The following is a 10,990-nucleotide window of genomic DNA, read 5'->3' as shown; positions in this document are numbered from 1 at the left end:
TCGTTTCCACTGTGAACGATATGAGAGTATTTACTCTCTGATTAACTGATTTTAATACATGCAATCACAATATTGAGAAGTCATTTCACAGGATGTCAAAAGATCTGCATTTTCCAGGGACTATGCAGTTCATTTTAGTGTTAGAATTCGTGACATGAAACTAGTATTAAAGTAGATACCAGCAACGAAAGACTGTGATTTACTGATATGAAATTACAAATCATGAGTGGAATAACTAATGATCCTTGGAAGTTATTTAACCATCATGTGCTTCTTTGTATTTCTGTCTTTTCTCAACAGGAGAATGTAACACTTAGGGGCAAAAATGCAGAAAATGAGCCCGGAGCTGGATGCTAAAATCGCAAAGACTTCCACAGCTACTGCATATTTACCAGGGGAGCTGATATACGCTGGAATAAAAGTTATCCACACAGAGCAAAAGATAAGCATACTAAAAGTTATGTGTTTTGCTTCATTGAAATTGTTTGGAAGTTGTCGAGCTAGAAAAGCAACCACAAAACACACACAAGACAGAAATCCAATATAGCCCAGCACACAGTAAAAGGCTACCGGCGAACCTACATTGCATTCAAAAACAATTATTTTGCTGCTATAATTACTGTTCTTTGAAGGATGTGGAGGTGACGTTCTCAGCCAGACTGTGCATGTGAAACATTGTACCAGTGTGAGGACACACACAGACAGACGCTGCTGTGTAGGGCCAAACCATCTCATCATATCATTGCTGGGAAGGACCGCATTAAATGCCATCACCACAACAACTGTTTTACTCAAAACACACGAATTGCAAAGAACAAAAATGACACCAAATGCTGTGTGACGCAATATACAAGACCAGCTGGAAGGTTCTCCAAGGAATGTCACTGAGCACAGAAAACACAGAGTCAATGCACAAAGAAGCAAAAAGCTCAACTCGGAGTTGTTGGCTTTAACAATTGGAGTATTCCTGTGAACATAAAACAAAACAAGTACACCGATTGTGATGGAGGCTCCGAGAAATGCCAAAGTCACCAAAATAATCCCCAACAGATCGCCAAAAGAAAGAAACTCAATGTCCTTTGATATGCATTTATCTTGTCTCCAGTTGGGCCGATATTCCCATGGACATTTAATGCAATCTGGTGAATCTAAACAGAATGACATAAAAATGAATGAAAAAATGAATGTACTTCAAACGAATACTTCTGTTTATTCTAAATAATTTAATTCATAGCATTTCTGTTTGTCAGATCTCCCTTGTGTTCCATTCGTCATGAATGATGAACCATTCTGTGGACCAATGATACAAGTAAAACGGCAAAGTTCTTTGAAAATACTGAAATTCTCTCTCAGCAACCAATTCCATGACTCAATCTTTCTTGTTGCTCCTTACCAGTGACGGTGCTTATTTCACCATGAGCGCATTTTATGCAGTCAGAGCAGCAATGGGGTTGTCCTTTCCTTGTTGTTTTCCTCGTCCCTCTGGGACAGCTTTCCGAGCAAATTGCTCTTGGAACCTGATTAGAAAGTGAAAGAAAAATCATTATTTTCATTTACTGTGTGATGCTCGTCATTCTGCTTTTTTAAAAGGAAAATGTGAAACAGAACATTGGTGATCTATTTAACATCTCTGGTCATACATTGATTAGAATCAATACACTTTAAATTTGGGATAAATCTATGTTTGTTCAGAAAGTTTATTCAGGCATACGGGCCAAAAGTATGCATTTAAAGTTAGACCACAGATTAACTTTGATCTCATTAAATGCTGGAACACCCTCGAGAGTCTGGATACCTAACTTCTGTCAAAATGTCCCTATAATGAAATATTCAGTTTACTAAACAGCATTAAAACTGCCCAGATCGTATGGATGCACATACGTTTTCAAAAGGCAAATGAAACCTTCACTGTTCTACGGAGAAATTTAGAATGTCTGGTTGAGAATGTTTCTCACAATTTTGCAAGAATGTTGTTCGCCGACTTCTCGCATCCCATGCAAACAAGACTCCAGCACCTCACGATACTTTTCTTGACTTGCATCTAGTGATTCACTTAAACTTCCTTGAACTGCAAGATTAGATTGCAAAAAGTGACGCTCCATCTGTGTTTCCATTTCTTTTCGTACAGAAAGGTGCGTTGAATTTGCTGTTAGGAGCTTTCAAGGAATTGCAATGGTATCAAGTGAAAAACATTATGCGGGCAGGCAGCGGAGGAATTAAAGGTTGCTAAGTGAATTAAAGTGGCATAAACATTCGCAACCAGAAACGCTGGTTATTTAACTTGTCAATAGTTTTTGTTTTCAGGCCATCTGCAAAAATATACGTTCTTGCCAATGTTTTTTCACTGAGCGACTTGCAAGTCTATTTTCAAACGCTATCAGCTCAATTGTTAACAAAATAATAGTATTTTTAACTGATCAAGGGACCTAGAATGGAAAAGAATGCATACTGCTGCAGGTGTTGTAAATCTCAAATAAATACAAAAATTGCTACAGACACCAGATGGCATTCATGGAGAGGAGAATTGAGATGACGTTTTAATTGACTCTGACCGCTCGTCTCCATTTTCATGACAACTTATATTCCACTTGAAACATTAATTCTAGGTCCAGCTGTGCTGATATTGTCAGAGCTGTTGAACGGTCAAGCTTCTTCTGCCTTTCTACCACTAGTTGACCTGCTTCGTAAGATTACGGTGTAATTGTGTTATTCTGGCGGATTATCTTGCTTTGATATCTTTACAAAATGATGTTCGGTAAACTGTACACAATTTTCTATCGTATACTCGAATAGCTAATTTTGGTTTAACATTGCATCCACGTGTTTAGATATTTTTACTAAACTGTGCAGAGATTTTATGGTACACCTCTGGAATAAGTGGGACTGGAAGACAGTCCTTCTGGCTCAGAGTGAGGGACACAACCAATGCCCCACTGAATTCCTCAGTCATGGATTTAAATTCAAAAATACTCATTTGCATTCAATCGGGCTGTAATCATTTCTTTTAACTGTGAAATCTGCCACCACACATTCTCTATTCAAACTTACAAGAAAACAAAAAGAAAGGAGGTTGGTGAGACAGACAGGAAGAGACACCCGACTCTTGGTTACTTTCACAATGTAAGATTAGGAAGCTTGTAAAAGCTGGCGGTGCAGCTTCCGGAAAATACCCGTAAATGAGTGCACAGGAAAACATTTGGAAGTTTGGAGAGAAAGTGAACATCACTGTATGGTGATGTAATGATTGTTTGGTCCGGAAAAGCAAAAACTGAGTAAAAAATCTTACTGCTTTAAAGAAACATAATTTCTTCGTGCATTTCATTTGAAAACAAAAAGTTTAGCAACACACTAAGTAATTGCTCTGCACAATAATTAATTTGAAGGTTGAATCTTTGCAGTTTCGTCTGTTAAAGTAAATGTTGTTTTGAAAACGTTTGATTTATTTGGCATCTCCAAGAACATTATCGTTCGCAAACAGCAGAATTCAGGCCAAATCACTTGACCATTTTACTCGTCTCTTCACACTAACGTGCTGTCCGTGCAGAGAGATCATTATTACTGTTGTATTATGGAGAACATCTTTAACTCACAAATGAAGTGGGACAATTTGAAGATGGCAAAAAACCTAAACATCTGAGACGAGGAATCGCAACTTGACAAAGATGTTGAAGGCTATTCAGTCCATCGAATCAGCACTGGTCAAACACTGGCACTCAGTGATTCTAATGTCACTTTCCAGCATTTGCTCCGTCGTCTCTTATGTGTTGGAATCACAAGTAGCTATTTAAATACTCCCCAAGTGTGATCAGGGTTTCTGCCTCTTCCTCTACTGACATTGCAGGCAGTGTGTTCCAGCTTCTGGCCATCATCTCGGTGAAGCAAAAGTCCTCAGATTGCCTCAAACCCCCTTGAAACTTCTCTTCAAGTTTTGTACCCTGGTTAGTCATCCCTCTTCGAAGAGGAAGCATTCCTTAATGTCTCACAAGCATGGGTCCCTTCTTACGTCATTATCTCAAACATGTTTCCCTCTGCCGCCCCCTCCCAACCCTTCATTCCCCGCAGTTTCCTCTGTTCGGAGGAAAACAGTCCTAGTCTGTGCATTCTCTCTTCATAACTAAAGATCCAAAGCACAGGAAACGTCCAGATCGATCTCCTCTGCACACTCTCCAATGCAATCATATCCCTCCTGGAATGCGGATTAGAGAGCAGTGCTTCATCTACGATCTGAAGAGCATTTTGTCAGCAACAGGATAACTTCTCCGCACTTAAACAATATGATTTTCTTCAGAAAGACAAGTAACCCAGGGCACAACTGCTAAACGCGGCCATCAGTTCATGCCCTTCAAATATTCCGAAATATGTTGCCCTTGTAAAATGAAATTTGTCCGCCAATGCAGGCGACGTAAACAATCACATTTTACTCGAAAGGTGTGTGGATATTTTTTCACATCCACACTGTTTATGGCATTAATGCATTCCTACTGTGCCTACCGTCTTCTGACCTCCACTCCATAAAATCAATTCATCCTTGATCACAATTTCTTGTCCTGGAGGGGCTGAGCCGTCATAGACCCCAACAACGACAATGTCCACGCCACCAGCTGCATTCGGTTGCCAGTTTACGATGTCATAGATGGCCACCGGATCTCCATGATCATCAAAATGTATTTTTTCACCGATCTTGGTCGTGAAATTCACGGTTTTCATGTAATGCAGAAGCTTTAAAACAGAGCAAAGTATTCAGAAGTTAACATTAGTTGGCAAGAAAAACCGTACTGTTTAATAATATTTTCAATTTGATTGCAGCTGAAGCAATATTGACATATTACCTGCAAGGGTTGAAAACTTGAGATATTTGCACAACCTTTTTGGAGAAATCGATTTTTGCTAGTTTTACACAACAGCATGTCATGAAGAGCGTATGCTATCACATATGTAGCTTTATATACATTGTAAGTAACCCGGAACTGTGATTCATCAGTAAGTTCATTGCGTGTCATCCACAATCTCTCTTTTCCAGTGCATTCCTTCATCATAGTGGAGGATACATCATCTGTTGTGTTATCTGCGCCCTTCAACGCACAGCCAAAAGTTGATTCCCAAAATTCTTTCACTAAATGGTTGCCGGGATACATGGAGGGATGTACGTCCATGAGAAATTCTCTCAGTCCTGGTATATCTATCTGGCGAATTGCAATACCGATTGTGCCAGACACAAGCTGCCTACTCTTTTCCTGGGATAAAAATTGTGAAGATACCCAAGCCTCACTTCCAATCCATTGTATACCAGTCACATTCTGTTGTGCAAACTCATTCACTAAAGTTTTTATTTCCACAACATCAACGAACGCCACTATAACTTTGGTTGAAGATTTACGAACAGTGTCTACGATTCGAAGTAGCTTGTCTCTGTGGTAGGTTGTGTGAATAGACTCGGAGAAAGCAATGCAAACGCCCAATTGTTGGACAGTTTGGATGAAAGCTTGCATCCCAAAGTTGCCATAATCATCATCCTTCTGAATTGTCCCGATCCACGTCCAACCAAAGTAGTTGACCAGTTGGGCTAAGGCTCTTGCCTGAAATTTGTCACTCAGTATCGTTCTGAAAAACGATGGATATTCCTCCTTGTTACTCAGGCATGCACAAGTGGAAAAATAACTGACCTGTTGGAAATAAAATTTCAAGTATGTTATGATTTCCTCTGCAAAATCTTGAAATTCATGTTAAATAAAAAATCCGAAAATGAATTAAATAATTATACTCGTTACAGACGTGGTATTCATTCAGATTCAGCCCTGTAAAGAACAAAGTCACCAAATTAGAGAACAGTTGCAGCAAACGAGAAGGGCCATTCAGCCCACTGTACCTACACCGGGTCATCGAAAGAACATCGTTACCTCACGCCAATGTCCAGCTTTTTTTTAACCCAAACTCTTATTTCTATTGAAATATTTATCAAATAGGCTCTTGAATGCCTCAGTCGAACGTAGCTCCTCTACATTTATGGGCAGTGCATTCCATATCCTTTGTACTCATTGTGCGACAAAGATTTTGCTTACAACAGCCTTGCTTCTTTTGCAGGCTAATTTTGCTGTGGACCGGACAAACCCCCCTCAAAGTATAATTTGAAGGTCGCATAGATCCTAACTTCTTTCATCTTTTAAACGGACCCCGTTGTAGTTCAACATTCAAACCAGCCGTCTTGAAGCAAAATACAACTTTGGTCACACATTGTTGATCATATTCACGAAAACGAAGAAGAAATTGGAATAACTTCGCTCTGTTGGAAACCTGACCAGAATAATAGCTTATTTAACTACTAAACACTGAGTGCTCTGATGCAATAGCATCGAACAAATGCGACCTTCGGAAAAGCCAGCCCAGTAAAATAGATTGGCCCAAGTGCAATTACAGCAGCCCAGGAGGTTAACAAAAAAGACATCAAGAGGACACTCTGAGATAGATTGTGGCAGCGGGAGGTGTACTGCAGCTTTCAACCCCAAATTCAAAACCGCTGCAGCTGTTCCTGAAAGCTCGAAGTAAAAATTCTTTCTCTGGGCGTTTGACTCCTTTCATTCAGGCTGTTTTTATTCTTTAAAATTTAAATTCCAAACCAGGCCTCTATAGCGGTTTACTTTATTGGCTTCAGTTCTGCATCTTTGTCTTATCGCCTCTCTTCAAACAAATACAATCTATAATTTCTCTTTTTTTTCCATTTTATGAGCAATAACAATTTCCCTCGACCTCATCTATGCATCCCTCGCGATTATGAAAACCACTATCAAATCTCTCAAGTTGTTTCCCTGTCAAATGCAAAATGTCCCAACCTCTTCAATTTAAGTTCACAACTAAAACTTCTAATTTCTGGAAACATTTTCTTCAAACGCTTCTGCACTCCATTCAATGCTTTCACAACTTTCCCATAATGTTACGCACAGAACTGTACATCATACTCCATCCTCTCACAACTGTCTTGTACGAGTTCAACATTACTTTCTTGCTCTTCTGCTCTGTATCCCTATTAATAGAGCTCAGAACACGGTGTGATTTATGAAATGTTCTCTCCACCAGTTCTGACACCTCATTGATCTGTGCACATATGCACGTTTGTCTCTGTACTTCTAAAATAAAACATAGCAAAACACTACGCATGCTGGAGATCTGAAACAAAAACAGACAAAGACAGAAATTGACCATTTTTTTTCTTACCATGGGAATGCTGAATGGACCGAATAGCGTGGCCATTGCTATAGACTGCGAGGATCCAGACTCACCAACAACGGCAGATACTGTAGAGGAACTTCGGCAATTGGAAGACGTGTCATCACCTCTGTTTAGAAACTCAAAACTTGCTTTCAGACTGAAGAGTGGCATGGTACAAGTATCATAAATCCGGTATCCCAGGGTAATGTTAGGAAGCAGCTTAGGGTTCCTGTTGATTTCTTCAATGGCGAAAATCATTGTCAACACAAAACGGAAACCTCTGACCCAAAAGCTGCAGAAAATAACAACATCCGTGTGACGATTTTTTTTCGAGAGATAGATCACAGGCTTCTTAACATTATCAATATTGTCAAATGTGAGATTTAAAGAATTCAAACTGTTCATCGACATGGGGGGAATATAATATTTTGAAATCATTTCATTCAGAACGTTACTGTTTCATTAAACGTTTGGTTGAATGCCCGTTAAAATGCAAGACAATAAATTACTCAAGAAATATGCCATTCCTTGGTCATGAACGGTATTCAAAAAGAATGTTTTCTCACAAATTTGTGCAATTATTTGACATGATGGTGGATTAGCTAATTTACTCATTAATTTGCGTTGATTGTTCTTTTTTCAATTTTGCTTAAAGCATTTAAAATATATAATTTATATCATTGCCATTGTAACTGCAGCTTCACAGCCCAAGGGAGCGGGGTTCACTTCCACCCTCACGCAACTGCATATGTGAAGTTTGCACGTTCTCCCGTGTCTGCATGGATTCATTCGGGCTGCTCCAGTTTCCTCTCACTGTCCAAAAAATGTTGCAGTTCAGTGGATTGGCCATGCAACTTGCCGATAGTGTGCAGAGATGTGGAGGCTGGATAGATTAACCATGGGAAATGCAGGGTTAAAGTTTCACAGTGTAGGGATTGTGGGCTTGTCTTCAAAGGAACAGTGTGGACTCGATGAGCAAAATGGTTTCACATTGCTTCCACAATGGAGGGAATCTACAGTTATTAGATTTGACCATGAAATATTGGTGAAGCTATTCACTTTCCAAACATATTATTAACAACTCTTGTTGGAATTCAAACATCAATTATTTTCACTTCTCATGAACCTCCAAATACGAGTTTGCACTGCCAAGAGCATTAATTCATCCTTCCGAAGACCGTTTTAAATTTATCGCCTCTTGGACTGTTACCTTCTTGAGAACATTAAGCAAAATCAATAAGTCTTATCAACCACGGCAATCTTTTTCACATCAATTTGAAATATGATTTGAGCAAATGCAGCAAATTTCCATGGATTTCGGACAATGAACATCCTGAAAACCCAGGAGAAGTTATTTAATTGTTAAGGCCATTACTGTCGCTCACAGCAAATCTTGAGGGCGTCTGTTCACGAATTAAAACAATTCTCACTGTAGTTCTTGCCTGTGTGAGTTTAATATGAAACGTCCAATCTCTTAATAACAGTTGACAAATAGGACTCACATTTATGTATTTTTGAAATTACTACATCAGCTAAACACTCATGCTTGAAATTTAACTAAAGAAAGTGTTAATTAGCTCAAAACATTATGACTCTCCAGGTTCCAATTTTAACCCTGTGTATTTTGAATGAGCATAATCATTGACTTATTTCAGGTCAGTTGTAATTTCAAAAGTAAATCAGAAATTTCTGGAGAAACTGAGCAGGTCCGATAGATCTCGCAAAAACGCAGTTCACGTTTTGGGTGTGGTGACATTTCATCCTGTGACTGGAGTCACTGGTCTGGAAAGGTTAACTCTGCCTTCTCTCTAAAGATCCTGACAGACCTACATCAGTGTCGTTAGCAGTTTCTGTTTGTTTCATTCAGATCTCCAGCGCCTGCAATTGTTTACTTTGTTTCAGTTCAAATTTCAGTTGATGCAATGGGTTACAATTAAACCGCTTTTCCTTTTCATCAAATCTTCATTAGTTCTCTGAACAATGTGCAATATATAGACTTCACAATTAGGATGAGAAAATAACAGCCTCAGCTATGATGTAACAAAATAACAAGCCTACTTATTTATCTAAAGGCAGATGGAACGGTGTCGGCTATTCGAATGCTAACAAAGCGCCTTAATCTCAACGTAAGTTTGCAATTTTTTAAATGTTCGAGGAGAATAAAAGTTTTCACTGACTTTCTGCACTTTCTAAAATCTGGTTGCCGTTGGAAGGAAAGATCTGGATGATCAACAATGGTATGCACATTAAAAACTCCGCCAATAAGGATGTCACCTCCCCTGAACATTCCAACCAAATCATCATTTTCCCATGGCCTGCAGATTGGTTCATTCTTCAGCAGCACGGAAGCAACAAGAAACAACGATAAAAGCAAGAAAAAGATACAGTGCATTGTTAACGTTAGAAATAACTGCTCTTCTGAAAGCAACAAACTGTTTTTATATTATTCCATGTAATGACAATTAACAAAACAGCTATAAATAGATTTATATCACAACGTTCACACTCCCAACAGAAAACAAATAAAAACTTCTCCTTGCCTGGGGTGCAGGAGCAGAAAATGAAGGAAAAAAATTGCAATGATGTGCCATGGTTAACATGCAAACATTTATCCTCAATTTCCAAATTCTTTCCAGCAGACAAAGAGTTTTACAATATACAAACATGAACCAATGGGTTGCAGTTCATGTGAATGTCACGCTTCTTACAAGACTATTTGGATTAAAAGAAAATGAACGGTTCTCATCACTTCTGAAGCAAACAGCATTTTAAGAAAATATATATCTGCCTTCTTTGCAGTAATGATTCCATTTCATCCGTAAGGATATTTCTGAAAACTGACAAAAAGGAACATTAATTCCTGATATCATTATTAATTCTAAACACCACGTCTAGTTGACAATTCAGCACGCAATTGCTAGGCAACATCATGTTATTGACAGATAGTACAAAAGAAATAATAAATACAGTGGGAGTGAGCCAACTGAAACTTCTAGGACAATTTACCATGAAGGCAGAACTCTATGCCAGTTCTACCTTCCTGCAAATTCCTGATGTTTTATGTACAATACTGTCAATCGCTGACTTGGATATACTCAACAAACACAGCACTCTGGGACTAATAATTCCAGAGGGTCGCAGACCTTGACGTCCAACCTCAGTCCTAAACATCTGGCATTTTGTTCTGAGACTGTCCACTCTTCTTACTCACCAGCAGTTCTGGAAAATACCTTCCAAGCATTCATTCAGTCAATTCCTTTACAATTTTACGTTTATCAATTAAATAGAATGCTGAATTTAATGTCACAGAACAATTCTCTCATTTCAGATATTGATGCACTCAAGCTTCAATATATTGCATTTATGGAAAGTATGGCTTTTCTTCGGTTCTGAACCCAAATCGTACACAATCTTCCAGACGCAGTCAAATGAATCTCTCTGAGGCTTCTGTACTTTCAAATCTCATTTTTTAAAATAAAGGATATGGTCCAATTCCTGTTTCAGTTCCTTGCTGTGACTTTCATGCTAGCTCTCTGTGATTCAGGTATTTGTATGCACACGTTCTCAGAATTCCATTATCTTCCAGTCTCTCTCGATTTAAATATAAATTTTGCATTTTGTTGCTCCTTATCAAGATAGATCATTTCAATTTTGTCCAAAAGACATTCTATGCGCCATGTTCTTGCCTATTAACTGAACATTAAAATTTGCAGCCTCCGTGCCAGCTCTGTGCAGCCACATTAAGTTCCTTGGCAAGCTATTAAAACATATACTGTTTTTAAGGAAG

At 38.7% G+C, this 10,990-nt stretch overlaps 1 protein-coding gene across 1 annotated transcript in view; it reads right to left on the bottom strand.

Annotated features, from left to right (window-relative positions):
• Nucleotides 1-252: 252 nt before the first annotated feature.
• Nucleotides 253-10,990, bottom strand: part of LOC125458016 (extracellular calcium-sensing receptor-like) — a 55,192-nt gene continuing 44,454 nt past the window's right edge. Inside the window, exons 13-17 of the mRNA XM_059650843.1 lie at nucleotides 7,210-7,495; nucleotides 4,830-5,663; nucleotides 4,492-4,719; nucleotides 1,394-1,517; nucleotides 253-1,148 (exon numbers count right to left, since the gene is read on the bottom strand). Coding sequence (XP_059506826.1) covers nucleotides 253-1,148; nucleotides 1,394-1,517; nucleotides 4,492-4,719; nucleotides 4,830-5,663; nucleotides 7,210-7,495 — 2,368 coding nt within the window. The remainder of the gene's footprint in view (nucleotides 1,149-1,393; nucleotides 1,518-4,491; nucleotides 4,720-4,829; nucleotides 5,664-7,209; nucleotides 7,496-10,990) is intronic.

This window comes from Stegostoma tigrinum, chromosome 14, assembly GCF_030684315.1.
Source record: "Stegostoma tigrinum isolate sSteTig4 chromosome 14, sSteTig4.hap1, whole genome shotgun sequence".
Lineage (NCBI taxonomy): Eukaryota > Metazoa > Chordata > Chondrichthyes > Orectolobiformes > Stegostomatidae > Stegostoma > Stegostoma tigrinum.
Note: the sequence above shows the minus strand (reverse complement) of the source record. Positions and strands in the feature narration are given on the sequence as shown.